The sequence below is a fragment of the Hypanus sabinus genome, chromosome 12 (assembly GCF_030144855.1).
Source record: "Hypanus sabinus isolate sHypSab1 chromosome 12, sHypSab1.hap1, whole genome shotgun sequence".
NCBI classification, from domain to species: domain Eukaryota; kingdom Metazoa; phylum Chordata; class Chondrichthyes; order Myliobatiformes; family Dasyatidae; genus Hypanus; species Hypanus sabinus.
The window spans coordinates 39,093,607-39,112,226 of record NC_082717.1 but is presented as its reverse complement, the minus strand read 5'-3'; the positions used below and the strand labels follow the sequence as shown (position 1 = coordinate 39,112,226).

The window sequence follows — 18,620 nt, the reverse complement described above, 5'->3', positions numbered from 1 at the left end:
CCCCAGTGTAGACTGGCCCTTCTTCACCTTCCTGAAATCAACAATCAACTCTTTAGTTTTGCTGATGTTGAGCAAGATGTTGTTGTGCCACTGTTCAACCATTACTGGATCTTGCTCCAGTAAGCTGATTGTCATCTGTGTGTTGACAAATTTGAAGGTGGCATTAGTGCTGTGCCACACAGATCCATGTATAGATTATGCTGATGATCAGTGAAGGTGAGTCGTTGTTACAAATCCTCAGTGACTGAGATTTGCCAGTAACAAAGTTGAATGTACAGAAGGAAATATGGAAGCCTGAAGCTTGATGAATTTGGGTGGGCTGATTGTGTTGTACACCAAGCATCATTGATGAATAGCAGCCTGATGTACAAGTTCCTGGTCTCCAGATGGTCTAGAGTAGAGTAAAGAGCCATAGAAATCACATCTGCTGTTCATCTATTGTGGCAGGAGGCAAATTGGAGCAGATCCAGGCTATTTCTGAGGCAAGGGTTGATTCGTCCCATAACCTACCTTTTGAAGCACTTCATTATAGTTGATGTAACTACTACCAAACAGTAGACATTGAGCCAGATCATCCAGCTCTTCCTGGGTGCCAAAACATTATGTGCAATTTTGAAGCAAACAGAACCATAAACTGCAGAAACAAGAGTTTGAATATATCCATAAGTACTCCAGACAGTTAGTTTACACAGATCTTTAGTATTCAGCCGGGTATGACATCTATTCAATATCATCACAAAGTCAATTGCAAGTTATTTATTGGCTGTTCATTAGGTTTTTAATTTCATTACAATTAAGACTATAGTTTCAGGGAAGATCCTTGATAGCTCAGTGATCCTTGATAGCTCAGGCTAAAATCATCCTGCAGATTTTTTTCTGGAGTGAAAAGAAGAAAACCACCCGACATAGCTTCTTGTTACTAGGTGACCCCTTGTTATCCTCCTCAAGGCCACTCCAGTATTGTACTATTATTCTCTGTCTAGACTCTTGAAGACTCATCATTTGGACAGTTACTTGAGGGATTATATTTCTGTGGAATATAACATGAAATGGGAGAAAGACTTTATGGTGAGATCTTGGCAATAAGTTAATCCAGTCTTTTATACAAGTCATGACAATGGGCATCGTAAAGTTGATAAACGGAAATCTGCCTTCAGTGGCTTGAAATTAGTTGATAAACGGAAATCTGCCTTCAGTGGCTTGAAATTAAGTTGATCTTTAAAATGCTTGCGGAACAGATGTTCTTACAAAGAATCCGTATAAGATAGCCTGGGAGAAGCTGTCTGATAGTATGAAATTAGTTTAAGACAACATCAGAATAGCTGTGAGAACATTGTTATAAAATAAGATTTCAAATTGTACACTGTTGGTATATGATGACATGCTACAGATTACTATATTGTTTTTTTAAGCACGCATCATCTTCTTAAAGAATCATTGCTTTTGCGTTTTATTTCCAATAGTGCCTTGAATTTCTTGGCCTCGGGTTGGCACCTTTGGCAATATATCAAGACTGGAATTATGCCCTATCTACGATGTTCTGCTTTGTTCTTTCACTATCTTAATGGTGTCCCAGTACCAGTTGAATTGCAAGGTAATTTTTGGAGTTTTATTTTGTTGGTGTTAGGGTTAGGTCTGGAAACCAAGTTTTTCATTTGGGTATTATGGATAAACAGTACTAAGTTATTTTGCATATTAAGCTGAAGTATGTACTGTTAACATTTTCTCCAAGCTTTAGGTTTTGTGCTCTGAATGAAATAGATTTAACCAGAAAGACAAATGCAGATTAGTTGGTATACATATTTAAAGGGAGGATGAGGCAATTGTGGCTGACGGGGGAAGTCAAAAACAGCAAAAAGCAAGAGAGGGCATAAAACTTAACATAAATTAATGCAAAGTTAGAGGATTGGGAAGTTTTTAAAAACCAGCACAAGCAATTAAAAAAGCCTAAGGAGAGAGATGAAAAATGAAGGTAAGCTAGCTAGTAATATAAGAGAGGATATCAAGTTTTTTTCAGATACATGGAGTGAAAACAAGGCAAGTGTGGATATCAGACCTTTGGGAAATTATGCTGGAGAGATAGTAACGGTGGACAAAGAAATAGCAAGCAAACTTACTAAGTAATTTGCATCAGTCTTCATCGTGGAAGACACTAGCAGTATGCCAGAAATTTGAGAGTATCAGAGAGCAAAAGTGAGTGTAGTTGCTATTATTAGGGGAAAGTTGAAAGTTCTGAAGGTAAATAAGTCTCCTGACTGAGATAGACTACACATCAGGCTTCTGAAATAGCTAGCTGAAGAGATTGTGGAGATTAGTAATGATCTTTCAAAAATCACTATTTTGGAATCGTTCTGGAGGACTGGAAAATTGCGAATGTTACTCCACTCTTTAAGGCGAGAAGTATGCATAAGAAAGGAAATTATAGGCCAGTTAGCTTGTCTTCAGTGTTTGGGAAGATTTTGGAGCCCATTATTTAGGATAAGGTTTCAGGGTACTTGAAAACACATGATAAAATAGGCCTAGTTATCTTAAGTGGAAATCTTTTGGAACCTTTTGTTGGAACAAGCAGGATGGTCAAAGGAGAGTCAGTGGATGTTGTTTGGATTTTCAGAAGGCCCTTGACAAGGTGCTGTACGTTAAGCTGCCATGGTATTACAGGAATGGCAGGAGGCAAAGATGTGAAAATAAAGAAAGCCAATTCTGGTTGGCTGCCAGTAACTAATGGTGTTCCACAGAGGTCATTATTGAGACAGTTTGTTTTCAGATTATCCATCAGTGATCTGGATGACAGAATTGATGGCTTTTTGGCCAAGTCTGCAGATGATACAAAGAAATGTGGAAGTGCAGAAGAACTTAGACACACTAAGGGAATGGGAAAAGAAGTGATAGATGGAATATGGTTCAGGGTAGTGTGTGGTCATGTACTTTAGTAGAAGGAATAAAGGCATAAACTATTTTCTAAACAGAGAAAATTCGAACATTAGAGGTACAAAGGGTCTTGGGAGTTCTTGTGCAGGATTCCATAAAGGTTAACATTGCAAGTTCATTCGGTGATAAGGAAGGCAGATGCAATGTTTGCATTTATTTCAAGATGACTAGAATATAGGAGCAAGGATGTAAGGTATTGGTCAGACTGCACCAAGTATTATGAACAATTTTTGATCCCTTATCTAAGAAAAGTTGTGTTGGCATTTGAAAGGATCCAGGGGTTCATGAAAATGATTCCAGGAATGGAAGGGTTAACATCAGGAACATTTGATGGCTCTGGGCCTGTACTCGATGGAGTTTAGAAGAATGAGAGGGAATCTCATTGAAACCTATTGAATATTGATAGGTCTAGATAGAAATGATGTGGAGAGGATGTTACCTATAGCAGGTGAGTCTAATGACCGGAGAGCACAGCCTCAGAATAGGGGGACAACCATTTAGAACAGAGATGAGAGGAATTTCTTTAGCCAAAGGATGGTGAATCTGAGGAATTCAATGCCACGAATGGCTGTAGAGGCCAAGTAACTAAGTATATTTAAAGCAGAGGTTGATATGTTCTTGATTATTTGACATATCAAGGTTGCAGGGCGAAGGCAAGAGAATAGGGTTCAGAGGAATAATAAATCAGCCGTGATGGAATGATGGAGCAGAATCCATGGGTCAAATGGCCTAATTCTACTCCTTTGTTTTATAGTCTTCTAGTCTTTTATCCAATGGGATAGCTGCCTTGAGTGCAACCTATTACTTGTTACAGTGCCTTGTAAATGTATTCAGTCCCCACCCCTTTGTTCCCTTAAATGAGTATTACAACCAGGGCTTTTGGTCAATTTAACTGACAATTTTTGTTTGTGAATCTCATGCTCCTTTCAAAGTGGAACCCAAAAACAGGGAAAGTTGTAAAGGATAAAAAACTAAAAATTCAGAAACTGAGATGTCAGTAGTTCAAATGTATTCATTCCCCCTTTGCTCAGTACTCAGTTGAACTACCTCTCACAGCTATTACAGTCGGTAGTCTTTTTGCACAATGTGATGCAGCAGGATTTTCCCATTTCTCCTTGCGAAGTTGCTCAAACTGTGCCAGATTATTTGGGGAGTGGCAGTGGGCAGCAGCTTTGAGCACTTGCCAGAGATGGTCGATTGGGTTAAGGTCAGGACCGAACTACTCAAGGACAACAATTTTCTTCATTTGAAGCCACTTCAAGGTTGCTCTGGCAGTGTGCTTTGGGTTGTTGTCCTGAGTAAAGACTAGCTTCCTCTCCAGTTTAAGTTCTCTGGCAGTCTAACAGGTTTTTATCCAGGATCTCTCTGTACTTGGCAGCATTCATTCTCTCATCAATCTTGACCAGATTTCCAGTCTCTGCTGCTGAAAAGCATCCCCATAGCATACTTAGTAGGGATGGTGTTACCTGGCTGATGCATAGTATTATATTTTTACGCCACATGTTTAGTATTCAGGCCAAAAAGCTTTACTTTAGTTGTCCACCCATTAAACCTTCTTCCATGTAGAGTTTAAGAATAATACAGCACAGAAGCAGTCTCTTTGGCCCATCTAGTCCATGCCTACTCCCATCAACCTGCATCAGGATCATAGCCCTCCATACCCCTACTATCCATGTACTTACATAAACTTCTCTTAAACTTTGAAATAGAGTTTGCATACACCAATCGCACTGGCAGCTCATTCCACATGCTCATGGCCCTCTGAGTGAAGAGGTTCCCATTAAACTTTACACCTTTCACTCTTAACCCATGATGTTTATTTGTAGTCCCACCCAACCTCAATGGGAAAAGCTTGCTTTCATTTACCCTACCTATATCCCTCATAATATTTTGTATACCTCAATCAATTCTCCCTTCAATCTTCTACATTACAAGAAATAAAATCCACACTGGTTCAGTCTTTCCTGATAACTCTGGTCCTCCAGTCCCAACAGCATCCCTGTAAATTTTCTCTGTACCCTTTCAAATTTGTATACATCTTTTCTGTAGGTAGGGACCAAACTTGCATTCAGTACTCCAAATTAAGCCTTACCAACATCTTGTACAACTTCAACATAACATCCTGTACTCAAGGATTAATACTCATAAATTAAGTATTAACTATGAAGACCAGTGTACTGAAAGCTTTCTTTATAACCTAATCTTCTTGTGGCTCCACTTTCAATGAATTCTGGACCTCTATTCCCAGATCACTTTGTTCTACAGCATTCCTCGATTTGCTGCTGTTCACTGTGCAAGATTCCATCTGCCCTTCTTTTTATCCCATTTTTCTAGCTAGTCTGGATTCCGCTGCAAGCCATGATGGTCTTCCTTATTGTTTGCTACACCCCCAGTCTTGCTGTCTTCTGCAAATTAGCTGATCTAGTTAACCACATTATCATCAAAATCGTCAATATAGATGACAAACACAACAGATCCAGCACCAATCTCTGCAGCAATCCACTAATCAGAGAGGCAACCATCTACTACCACTCTCTGGCTTCTCCCACAAAGCCAATGTCTAATCCAATTTACTACCTCATCTTGAATGCTGAGCAACTGAACCTCCTTGACCAATCTCCTATGTGGGACCTTGTCAAATGCCTTCCTAAAATCCATGTAGACAACATCCACTACCTTGCGTCCATCAACTTTCCTGGTAACTTCCTCAAAAAAACTCTATAGGTTGGTTAGTTGCAACCTACCACGCACAAAGCCATGCTGACTATCCTTAATCAGTCCATGACTATTCAGATATTCATATATTTTGTCCCTTTGAATAAATTACAATAACTTTCCCACAACTGATATTACGCTCACTGGCCTATAATTACCTGGTTTATTTTTAGAACCGTTCGTGAACAACAGGACGACATTGGCTATCCTTCATCCTCCGGAACCTCACCTGTTGCTGAGGATGATTGAACTATCTCAGCCAGAGTCCAGGCAATTTCTGCACTTGCCTACCACAGGGTCTAAGAGAACACCTTGTCATGCCCTGGAGATTTTTCCACCTATTTTGCCTCAGGACAGCAAACACCTCCTCCTGTGTAATCTGTATAGGGTCCATGAAATTGATGCACTTTGTCTCACTTCTGTAGACTTTGTGTCCTTTCCTGAGTAAATACAGATGCAAAAACTTCATGCCTCCTTTTAGCCTTCCTGACTTCTTTCTCTTGCATTTTTTATACTCCATAAGCACCTTATTTATTCCTACTTGTCTATATCTGCAATATATCTCCTTTTCTTTCTTAACCTTAATATATCTTGAAAACCAAGGTTCCCTAAACCTGCTATCTTTACCTCTTATCTGACAGGCACATAAAAACCTTGTTCGCTCAAAATTTCACTTTTGAAGGCCTCCCACTTTCCAAGTACAACTTTTCCAGAAAACAGCCTGTCCCAATCCACACTTGCTGGATCCTTTCTGATACTATCAAAATTGGCTTTTCTCCTAGTTTTTGCATATTTACTTTGAAATTAATGGCATTATGATCGCTAGATTCAAAGTGTTCTACACAAACTTCTGTCACCTGCCCTGCCTCAATCCCTAATAGCAGATCAGGTGTCATACATTTTCTTGTTGGGACTTCTATGTACTGATTGAGGAAGCTCTCTTGAACACATTTGACATACTGTATCGCATCTAGTCCTTTCACAGTATGGGAGTCCCGGTCAATGGGTGGGAAGTTAAAATCACCTACTATAATAACTTTATTTTTCTTGCAACTGTCTGCTTTCACTGCACAAATGTGTTCATCTCAATCCCTCAGATTGTTGGGTGGTCCGCAGTATAGCCCCATTAGCATGTATATGCCTTTCTTATTCCACAGTTCCAGCCATAACACCTACTAAACGAGTTCTCCGGTCTGTACTGACCCAGCACTGCTGTGACATTTTCCCTGATTTGTAACACCACCCCTCCTCCTTTAATCCCTCTCACTCTGTCTCATGTAAAACAACAAAACCCCAGAATATTGAGCTGCCAGTTCTGCCACTCCGGCCACCAAGTTTCACCAATGGCTACAATATCATAATTCCATGAACTCATCTGCCTTTCCTACGGTACTTCTTGCTTTGAAATATATGCAGCTCAGGGCATTAGTTGCGACATGGTCAACCTTTTGATTCCTGACTTTGTCTGAGGTCTTAACAATATCTCTCCACAACCTCTCCACTGTCTGTTCTGACATTGTGGTTCCCAACCCCCTGCAACTCTAATCTTAACCCCCTCCCCATGCAGTACTAGCAAACCTTCTTGCTAGGATATTAAAAGGCAAACACGAGTTAATCTGCAGATGCTGGAAATTCAAACAATACACACAAAATGCTGGTGGAGCACAGCAGGCCAGGCAGCATCTGTAGGAGAAGCACTGTTGACGGACTCCTGACGAAGGGTCTCGGCCGGAAATGTCAACAGTGCTTCTCCTATAGATGCTGCCTGGCCTGCTGTGTTCCACCAGCATTTTGTGTGTGTTTGAATATTACTCTCCTAGTTTGGGTGCAAGCTGTCCCTTCTGTACGTATTGTACCTTCCCTGGAAGAGAACCCAATGATCCAAAAATCTTATGCTGTCCCTCCTACTCCAACTCTTTAGCCAAGTGTTGAACTGTATAATTATCCTAGTTCTGGCCTCACTAGCACATGGCACAAGTAGCAAAACTGAGATCACAAGCCTGGACATCTTGTCCTTTAACTTAGTATCTAATTCCCTGAATCACTTTGTAGAACCTCGTCATTCTTCCTTCCCATGTCATTGGTACATACATGGATGCTTAAGAATGCTCACCTTCCCTCTTAAGGATGCTGAGGACTCAATCCAAGCAAAATACCATCCAGGAATCTTGTTCTCTGACACAGAACCTTTTTTCTGTTCCCCTAACTAATGAATCCCCTACCACCACAGCCGCCTCTTCTCCCCCTTCCCTTCTGAGTCACAGAGCCAGACCCAGTTCCTGTGACCGAACTGCTGTGACCTTCCTCGGCTCTGTCTTCCTCCAATAGTAGTATACCTATTGTTAAGGGAAATGACCACAGAGTACTCTGCAATGGCTGTTTTATCCCTTTCCTGTTCCTGACTGTCACCCAGTTTCCTGTGTCCTGCACTTTGCATGTAACAACCTCTCTATACATCCTTTCTATCACCACCTCAGCCTCTCAACCGATCGGGAGTTCATCCAACTCCAGCTCCAACTCCTTAAAGTGGAGGGTTAGAAGCTGCAGCTGGATGCACTTCTTGCAGGTGAGGTTGTCAGGGACACTGGAGGTCTCCCTGCCTTCCTATATCCTGCAAGAGGAACAGTCAACTATCCTGACTGCCTTCCCTACTGTTCTGAGCAAATATGAAAAAGGGAAAACAATAAACTGTGGGTTAAAAATATACCTACAGCTTTTCACTTGCTGTCACATATCTTTCCAATGTCTTCTTTGTGATGCTTTACAACATCTTTATGGGCAAAGATATGCCTTTTTTTTTAAGCCAGGGCTATTGCTTTGCCACTCATCCATAAATACCCTTTTTGTGCAAGGCCTTGGATATTGTCGAGCCATGAACTTCATTTCCAGTTGCAGCCACCGACTTCTGCAGGTCACTCAGAGTGACTGTTGCTGTTACAGTAGCCTCTCTGATAAGTGTCATTCTTCTCCAGTGACTTAAGTTTAGAGGGGTGGGTTGACCTAGGAAGTGTGGCTGTTGTTCCTTAGTTTTTCTATTTTTTTGTGATAAACTCTACTGACCTCCGAAGAATGTTCAGTGCCTTTGAGATAGTCTTGTACCTTTCCCCAGATTTGTGCTTCTCTATTGTCATTTCCCTGACTTGTCTTAAATGTTCTTTTGTCTTCATTTTGGTTTGATTTGTTGAAAATCTGCCATACTGTTGGACCTTGGAGAGAGGGGTATTTATTATGAATTCATTGAAAACAGGTGATTCTCCAATTTTCTACATCAACAAATTGGGTGAGTTGGTAAGGTAATGTACAGTATTGTACCTGAGGAAAGTAAGCAGAGGGGATGAATACTTTTTCAGCCTCACAATTTTGATTATTAATGTTTTGTAAATTGTTGCCAGGTTTTGAAATGTTTCTTTTGATTTAACATATAATGCACAATGTTTTGCAGATTAGCTCAAATATCCTACTTAAATATATTTTAAATTTAGAAAATAAGACAGTAAAATGTGGAAATATTTGTGGGCGATGAATACATTTTCAAGGCATTATACATTCTGAAACTTCAGTCCTATTATACATTCATAATATCTCTATGTTCACAAAATCAGTGGAGCCACTGGGATATGTGTCTGATGGTGGGTTCTTCCTGGAGCTGTCAGAAGTTGCAAGGGATAGTTAATCCATTGCATCTGGGTACTGTAATTGAGCTCTCTCCTTGTTCTATCCAGGAAAGGCTGAAAGCAGAGGTGCAGAAAATAAATGAGCTGCAGTCAGGGCCTCTATCCACTGTGTTGGAGAGGAAACTAGGGCTAAGGAACAAGGAAGCCATCTCAGAAGCACCTATACAGATTTACATATTTTAGTGCTTATGGGTTGGTTCTCCTTGCTTAACTATGATATTTTGAAAAATCCTTTCCAACAATAAATTTTGAATGAGCTTCTTTTAGAAAAATCCTGCAATTGCATCCATACCAAATTCAGAAGAACATAAATTTTCTCTTAATTTGTATATGTTGTTAAATTCTTGGTAGTTTTTCTTTTTCATTGCATTTATTTTATTTCAACTACTTTACCAATACTGTTAAGTATAGCATTTTGTAGAACAAAAAAAAGTCTAACATTTGAATCTGAGTGGAAAAATATTTTGAAATAATTTAATTTTTTTTATGTCTACTAGCTAAATTAATACAATTTCTCTTAATTAACAGAGAATGGACCACAGCACTTTGAACTACTATGTCGTTATCTTTCTCTGCCAATAAACCTAATGAGTCTTTTCCAGACAAACAGTGATACAATTGAGCCATTGATGCAAAGGTAAGGCTCAAAAACCTTAACTTTCTATACAGTGAGGATATGCAAGAAATATTTGCTTCTACATTGCATAAATCAAATAGTTCTGGTGTTGCCATTGCAAATGCTTTGATTAAGGAAACACATTCTTTATACAGTATATTACTTCTAAAGTCTGCTGTTTTTAATAAGCTGATCATTTTTTCAAAGGACAATTTGATCAGCTGTCTCTTGATATCAACAGTTAGTAAGTTTAATAAGTAACTTCTTGAAAAAGAGTGGATGGTTACCATGGTAGACAAGAGAAAAGAGCTAAGGTTGCAATCAGGTCAGCTTTGCTATTATTAAATAGTATAATAGGCCTAGGTGCTGTTTAGCTCATTCATTAGCCTAATTGCAAATATTTAATGGGGTTCCATTGATTCCATTAATATTTTGTTGGAGGCTAACATCTCAATATAATTTTGAATTTGTAGGTGGTGTGGAGCTGCAGAAGTGCAGAGTTTTGTGAAAGGGGAGAGAACAGCTGTTAGGTAGGTGATTTTGTGATAATTCATTTTCTACGTTGACTTATTAATTCTTCAAATTTACTGTTTGCAAAATATTAACAGTTTCAATTCCCTTCTCCACTATCCCATCCTTTCCACTCTGCTATTTCTAGTTATCCTAGAGAGTCAAATAAATTGATAGACCTTCCTGATGATTACAGCTGTCTTATAAACCAGGCATCCTGTTTTATGTGAGTAAATTAAATACATTCCAAATTCTAATTATTTGCATTTAACATTGATCTAATTTTTAATTAATGGCTAGTCGTTTATTCAATGTAAACACATCCATCTTTGTTTTAATGCTTGCAAAGATTAAAGAACAAGAATTATGTACATATTTCAATTTTTAAATCTTATATTCAAGTCAGTGAACACTATTGATCAGGGGAATGTATGGCAAAAGGATGTTCTTGACTCTATGTAGTTTCTCAAAATTATTTTCAGCCATGATTTGTCTTTCTTCTTCAGAATGCTAATCCATTGCTTATTTTTGTAGTTCTAATGCATGTACAATACCAATGATTTGAGGGTCGCCAATAAATGCTGGCATTCGTGTCCTCATTTCCAATTGTCATTGGAAAAAGTGATTAAAATGGTAGAAAGGTATTGTACTAAATCCACTGATTGCAATAAATCTGATATAGCTAATAGAGCTGATGCCTTACAGTACCAGCGACCAGGGTGAATCCTTGCTTCTGGTACTGTCTATGGAGTTTGCACATTCTTGCTGTAACCACAAGGATTTTGTTTGGGTGCTCTGTTTTCCTCCTGCATCCCAAAGACGTGGTGGGGGTGAGGGGGAATTCATGGAGTTGTATAACATGCCAGAAGTAAATAATTTGAAAAGGTAGCCAAATTTTCCAATATATGAGGGTTGAGTCCCTCTGTTGGTTAGGGACAACCATGATATTATGTGCTAGCTCTCGGGCAGTATGAGAACAGGAGGGCAAGCTGTCGCACGTGCAACAGGCTCCATCTCTTTATGCAGCTGATGAATCCAAAGTAATAGCAATACCATTTGACACCAGTGGCATCGCAGGAGTTACTCCTGAAGCCTTCCCCATAAGTGGGTACAACCACAAAGTGGTGATGGTTTAAGGTCAGAGTTTTCCTTCTCCTAAATAAGCTGTCAACCACAGCTGATAAACTCCATCCGCCTGAAGTAGCTGGTTTTAAGGCATCAGTAACCCACCTTTGCTGCTCCTCCTGTCAGTAGAAACGGTTCCACCACACTTAGTAGCTAAGCCCCTTCTCTCTCCCTGACTATGACAACTTGAAAACACCTTCCCAATATATGTGAACTTGAAAATAGTTCCTAATGTTGAACAGAAAGGAAGCAGTGGTGCTGAAGAAAAGTGAAACACCGATTTCACAGGGGATGTCACCAGCTTCATTTAGAAAAACACACGTTTTTCAGGATAACCACAAATATCAAGGCTCGCAAATTTTCTGACCAAGTTCTGCCGGCTGTTTCCCTGCTGTGCTTTACTGCTGAATTATCTATTTTACTGAGATTTCAAAGTAGGTTTACTATCAAAGAATGTTTAAATTGTACAACCTTGAGAATTGTTTGTGACAGGCAGCCACAAAGCAAGAAACCCGAAAGAATACAATTAAAAAAAATAAAAACCAACACCCATTCCACAAAGAAAAGTGGGTAAAAAACACAAAGGGTGCAAACAGTAGAAGCGAGTGACAACATTCCTGAGATCTGAACCCCGGAGTAGGTACAGAGCCTTGGTATCAGTCCATCGTGGTAGACACGGAGCACAATAACTGAGGGCGGTCTTCATTGCCCCAGTGCCACGGAGAGAGGAATGAACCTCATGGGAGAGTGAGCAGAATTGGCTCTCGCCTCCAATCCCAACACCCTGTCTTTCCAGTAGATCTGGATTTAGAAGCCTGTTGATTTTGGAGGGGTGCTACATTTCCTAATTTTAATATACATAAATATTTGGGTGAATTTGTTGTTTGAAAATAGTTTCCTTTTTGAATGTCTTCATTAAAATAAGTTACACAATATCAAATTACATTGCTCTGGTACAGATTTGCATTCTGTGAGCTTTTTTCTCCCTTCCTCTCTTTGAAAGACCATTCAAAGTTTTGAGCAGATTTAGTTGCACTCATCAACTATGAACAGATGTGATGTAATGAAGAATTGTAAGATGACACTAAAAATTGACATTTTCCTTCGCCAAAAACAAATAGTTCTTCACCCTAATCCGAATTGCTATATTGTGAGAATTTTGTTTTGTTCATGATCACAATGCAAGGTTTTCCTTTTCTCTTTGCAATAATAAACAGATGTCCAAAATCTGGTGGCGATAAAAGTCGTGCACCAACTCTTTGCTTGGTGTGTGGAGGAATGCTTTGTTCTCAGAGCTATTGCTGTCAGACAGAGCTAGAAGGTGAAGATGTTGGTGCTTGCACTGCTCATACCTATACTTGCGGTTGTGGAGTTGGAATTTTTTTGCGGTGAGTTTGAATCTTATTGCCATAAACATTTAGAACTAGAGTCTTAGCTAGGTCCACAAATGGCACGTGACCATTATATAAATCATAGTTGATGTGTTCATCAGTAAACCCGGAACTGAACATGGCTGAGTGACTATAGAGAATGGTTCTAAAATATTTCCTGTTCCATTGGATTTTCATCCTTAGCTGACTTTCAACACTTATCCTGAATAAGATTATTTGATTCTTGATCAAGAAACTAGATTGAAATGGTCACCTGATTTCTTTTTCCCTGAGTCAAGACAAAATGATGTATTTGTACTCTTGTGTATTCACAGAGTTCGAGAAAGTCAGGTCCTCTTTCTAGCTGGAAAAACAAAAGGATGCTTTTATCCACCACCCTACCTTGATGATTATGGAGAGACAGATCAAGGACTTAGGTAAACAGTTTAAAATATTTATTCTTCCAAAAACAGGAAATGCATTTCAGTGAAAGAGTACAAATTAGTTGAGATTTTATATTTGACCCAGTGACATGTAGAAATGTTAATTCCATGCTGTTTGCTTTTATTGTAATGGCAGAAGAATATCAGATTCTAAATCTATTTGAATTTTTGGGGAGCTTGTTCTTACTAGTTAGTGCAAAAATGTATTTGTAATGGTTGATGAAATTTGAGTACCTTTAATTCCAGTATATAAGCCGAAACCCCATTTTCAAGGTTAAAAAAGTGACTTTTTCATGTTACCTTTGTCTAAGCCGACCCCTGTTGTAGAGGTTTTTGATTTAACCAGAAAAGATCACAAGATCTCACATGCCGGTACTCAGCTTTGTCAGATCCAGAACCTGGAGATTTTGTGAACCAGTCCCTGCTAAGAAAATAAGAGCATTATAAGTGAATTCTTAATAAATAAATCAGGGAGGGAAGTTTTGGATTAGGTTCCCAATGGTAAAGAATCCTCTTAAATGTAACCCCCATGAAACCATTTAACGCCCACTGTAATCTCGTTAAAACATAGCACGGGGTGACGGGATCAGTACGTGTACTCAGTATTGAGTTTGCAACCACCATGTACAAAAGATTAAATCGAATGTGATATGATGCTGGCTTCAAGCTGAAGGTTGTTGATTTTGCTAAAGGAACGAATAATTCTGCAGCTGCTAAGATGTTTAGTGTAAACGAGAAACAAGTGAGAGAGTGGAGAAAGGCAGAGGACACGCTGAGGGAAATGCCAAAGATGAAATGTGCAAACCGCGGGAAAACATGCCAGTGGCCAGAACTCGAAGAAAAAGTTTTAGAGTGGGTGAATCACCAGCGATCGTCTGGATACATTGTTACCAGAGAAATGATTCAAGTTCAAGTGTTGAAGTGGGCTGAAAAACAGTGAAGTCGGCAAAAATTTCGAAGCTACGCAAAGTTGGTGCTCCTGATTTATGAATAGAAGTGATCTTGTGTTGAGAGAAAAAAACAAAGATTGCTCAGAAAATTCCCATGGGGTGTTGTTTACATTCAAGAATGCTGCTGGATGGACGAAGCGGGTTGCTTGAAGTGGGTTAAAGAGATGTGGCGTTGATGTCCCAAAGGTTTCAGGATGGAAAAGTAACTACTTGTCTGGGACATGTTCAAAGTGCACTTGTCAGGTGAGACAAAAGCAGCATTGAAAGCTGAAAATACGGACATTGCAGTCATCCCCGGTGGTTTGATGTCTGTGCTCCAGCCACGAGATGTGAGTTTAAACAAACCATTCAAAGAATTCATGCATCCACAGTGGAACCAATTTGACTCAAAAACAGCCAATAAATACGACCTGTCTTCTATGTATTCACTTTTCCAAAGTTGGCACCCTCTAATTTCAGGACCAAAATTTAGGGCCATATTCTTGGCTTATACACCGGAATTTATGGTATTTTGAATATAGTGGACGTATACAGTATGAAAAAGCATTATTTAGAATAATTTATATATATTTTCCACAACAGCTTCAATGTGATGAACATTCCACGCAATACAATTGTTTGTTCCTTAGACAGGTTCTTAGTCGACTAGTGTTGTAGGAAAGGTTGATGTTAAAAGTGAAAACTTATATGAACTATATTTTACAGGCGAGGAAACCCCCTTCATCTGTGCAAAGAACGATACAGAAAACTACAAAAACTATGGCAACAGCATAGTATTACAGAAGAAATTGGTCGTGCACAAGAAGCGAATCAAACACTAGTTGGCATTGACTGGCAGCACTTGTGATTTGTTTTCAATAGAACTAGACATTCGGCACATCTGAAGCAAAAAAAAACTTTCAAGGGAAGTCGGAGGATCAGGTTAGATGAAATACACCTCAGGCTACCCATTTTTGGAATACTTGCTCCTGAATTACAGTAACTTCAAATGTTGCATAATTTTTCACCTGTCATTAAGAAAATGTGGATCGCATGTGAAGTGCATTATTTTAGATGTCATTTGCTTTATTTGCACTTAAAGTCTCCTTGACAGTGAAGCATTTTGGGTAATAAAGCCCACATTTTCAAAAGAGCTGAATTTTTTTTTTTGAATCCAAATTATTTATCAGGTTTTGGACTAATACAATATTGACATCCAAAGTGTGTTTCTGTGCTCTATATAGTCAGTGGTGTTTAATGAACAATGTCAGGTCAAGTGAGAAATAGGTTGCTGGACTTCAAATGGAACCTTTTATTTTAGTTCTTTCTTCCCCTCTTTATTATGTTTTCTTTAGTAGGATAAATCAATTTGCACCAATTTGTTAAAATGCATTTTAAGGTGTGCATCTGCTTTCAGTCAACTTATCTAAAACTGAGCATATGTAAATGTTCCCTCCATTGGAAAAAAGTTAGTTTCACTTCAGGATAAGAATCTTACTATTTAATAGTTTATGGAAAATGTTCTAAATGCATTTGAAGGATCTATAGAGCTATTTTATAACTTGCATTTTATAATTATTTTAAAAATAGCCTCATTATTGAAGAGGTCACTGAAATCAGGGTAGTTGATAGAAAATTTTAGTGACAATTAATCATCTTAAAATATAATTATTAGGAATGATGGTAGGTGAAGAGAAAATGGTTCCATTTTTAATTTTTTCTAACTTTGTGTATGTAAAGCATTCCATTAATAAGTATTTGCTTATGAGGAATGGTTGAAGTCTGGTTTACCAGTTAGAGACAACTAGCAACAACTACCATGTAAGACTCTAATTCCTTTGTTCTTTTGTTGGAGTAGATAATGAATTATTTCAGGTATTGCTTTCTAGAAAACTATCAGAATGAAATAAACTGAAAATGGGTCATATAAGTGGTATTTTCCTGGGAGGGGAGGGGTGTTGTTGGAAAGTGGCAGAACATTCAGCATACCTTTAAGCATTTTATCCCATCGGTATCACCAGTACAAGATTTTATCATCTGTTATGATAGTTTAGTAAAATGAGGAAATGGATTGTGTTATACCTTTTTAAAATACTCATTCAAGCAGACTATGGCAGACTGTGCGTGTGTTTAAAAATTTAACTAATTTGCACTTCTATGCCTTTGTATACTAGGATAAATGATTTAGCATGCAAATATGCCATGTGCCATTTTAATCTAACTTCATAATTGTAAAGTTAAATGGTTAAAAGGTAAGCCATTATCAAACAGAGGAAGACCTTTAATTTTCATAACTACATCTTAAGTGTTTATCAGTACTTAAGGTAATGAGGAACTTGACATATTTGTCTAACCCAGAATGATATTTCATAGTTTTACTGAATTAAGTGATATTCCTGGGATGTAGTAGAATGGGAAGGAGGAAAAATTAGTACTGCCTTTTAATAGGTAATGCCTGATGACCATGTTTCAGCACAAAATATGTGATTACTCTTCAACAACACTGCTTAGAACCATCCTAAAATAAAGAAGACTCAAATCCATTCTTGACTGAAGTACAGTGCAATAATAAATAATTTTGTTTTAATGAATAAGGATTCACAAAGGTTACAGAAACATAGAATTTAAACTATTTTATTTATTTAGCGCTGCAGGGCTGAGTAAGCCCTTCTAGCCCTTTGAATCACACTGTCCCAGCAAACCCCAATTAACCCTAACCTAACCATGGGATAATTTGCAATGACCAGTTAACCTACCCGATATGTCTTTGGTCTGTGGGAGGAAACTGGGAGACCCAGAGAAAGCCCAAGCATTCCATGGGGAGAAAATAAAGAGACGCCTTACAGAACAGCACTGAAATTCAACTCCTAACTCTGGAACGCCTCAAGCTGTAATAGCTAACTGCTATGCTACCGTGGCACCCAAACTAACCAATGATAGGTTTGCCAAAATTCAGAAAAGTTGTTCCAGAAAGATCATTTGTTTTCCATCATATCGCAAGTAAGTTCTTATTTATTTAATGCTGTAAACCTCAGGCATGATACCTTGATTGTGTACCTTTCATAACCCTTGCTCTTTCCATCCTGGCAATCATTCTTTCAGCAGATGGAAATGGATGAGAAAAACCATTTAGTTCCTGCACCTCAAAAGATACTGTTAGAATGACAGCAATTACCTCTGAAGAGTTTTTTTTCATTTTCGTCCTGACTAAAACTCCATTTAATTTCTTGTTGTTCTGACATCGGATGTATTTCCTGTTGGTTTGATCATGTAATCCAAAGTCGTGGATTTGCAGTTTGGATTTCTCATTTATTAATACCAATCATCTAATATACATTCTCAATTTTATTCAAGCTTGAAGAGCTCAAGTATCTCCAGTCGATGCTGAGAAATCAGCCATTGAATGCTAAAGAGTACTTCCTTCCCTTTACTTTTCAGTCTTCCCCCTTGCTTTCAAGTCCTGAAGAAGGGTCTCAGTTTGGGGTGAATTTCTAAAGTGTTGTTGTCATTATTTATTTTTTGCCTTACCTTGTAAATTTTAAAGAGGAACCATTTTTCATTTATTGTTTTGATTAGTGCCTACCGGAAGATGGAGGCATTTAAAAGGCAAGGCTTTTTATGGCTGCTTTGATGAAGTTGGAGTATTATACAGTGCTTGAAATGAAAATGTGATTTAAAATATTAGATTCCACACGTTAATTTGGTGCATTTTGAGATTTACTGTATGAAGTTTTGAGGATGTTTTTGCTTTTTTTCTTGTATCATCATTGCTTCATCCAGAGCTGATTGCCCTTCAAGTAATGCTTTTTCTCTTGTTGAAGTTGATCTCATGCTGCTAAGAATTCCAGCTTCGCTAAGTCTATACCAGCTGCAAAAATATTTGATTCCATTCAGTCAATGACAGGGTGCAGAAAAAAGATTTAACAGTGACTTCATAAGTATGTGAAGTAAACAAACTTTGTGTGTATGAAGCAGTAGATGCAATCTAACTTGCAATATTATATCTTTTGCAAATGGATGTATTTTTATTTTGAATGGCATCAAAGAATAAAAATTTTAGTTTGTGAATAAACATGAAATTTCACAGGTGCTGCAATTTGAATATAACACACAGGGTGGCGAACCTATGACAGGTGTGCCTAAGGTGGCACGCCCATAAAATTTTATTGACACACCGCATGCAGTGCCAGCCCTTAATTCTTTAAAGCCCACCCATAATAAAAGGATACATAATAATTATCTTTACTGCTGTATGAAGCACCAATGATTTTTTACAGTCTGAGAGTAGTGAGATGTTTTCACAGGAAATG

General features: G+C 38.4%; 1 protein-coding gene across 5 annotated transcripts in view; it reads left to right on the top strand.

Moving 5' to 3' along the window:
• Positions 1-16,854, top strand: part of ubr2 (ubiquitin protein ligase E3 component n-recognin 2) — a 222,762-nt gene extending 205,908 nt beyond the window's left edge. For all 5 annotated transcript variants that reach the window (XM_059985777.1, XM_059985778.1, XM_059985779.1 and 2 more), the window contains 7 exons: positions 1,464-1,594; positions 9,846-9,954; positions 10,407-10,463; positions 10,592-10,669; positions 12,786-12,956; positions 13,274-13,375; positions 15,037-16,854. In XM_059985777.1, the coding sequence (XP_059841760.1) occupies positions 1,464-1,594; positions 9,846-9,954; positions 10,407-10,463; positions 10,592-10,669; positions 12,786-12,956; positions 13,274-13,375; positions 15,037-15,178 (790 nt within the window). In that variant the 3' untranslated portion in view covers positions 15,179-16,854. The remainder of the gene's footprint in view (positions 1-1,463; positions 1,595-9,845; positions 9,955-10,406; positions 10,464-10,591; positions 10,670-12,785; positions 12,957-13,273; positions 13,376-15,036) is intronic.
• The last annotated feature ends 1,766 nt before the right edge of the window (positions 16,855-18,620 follow it).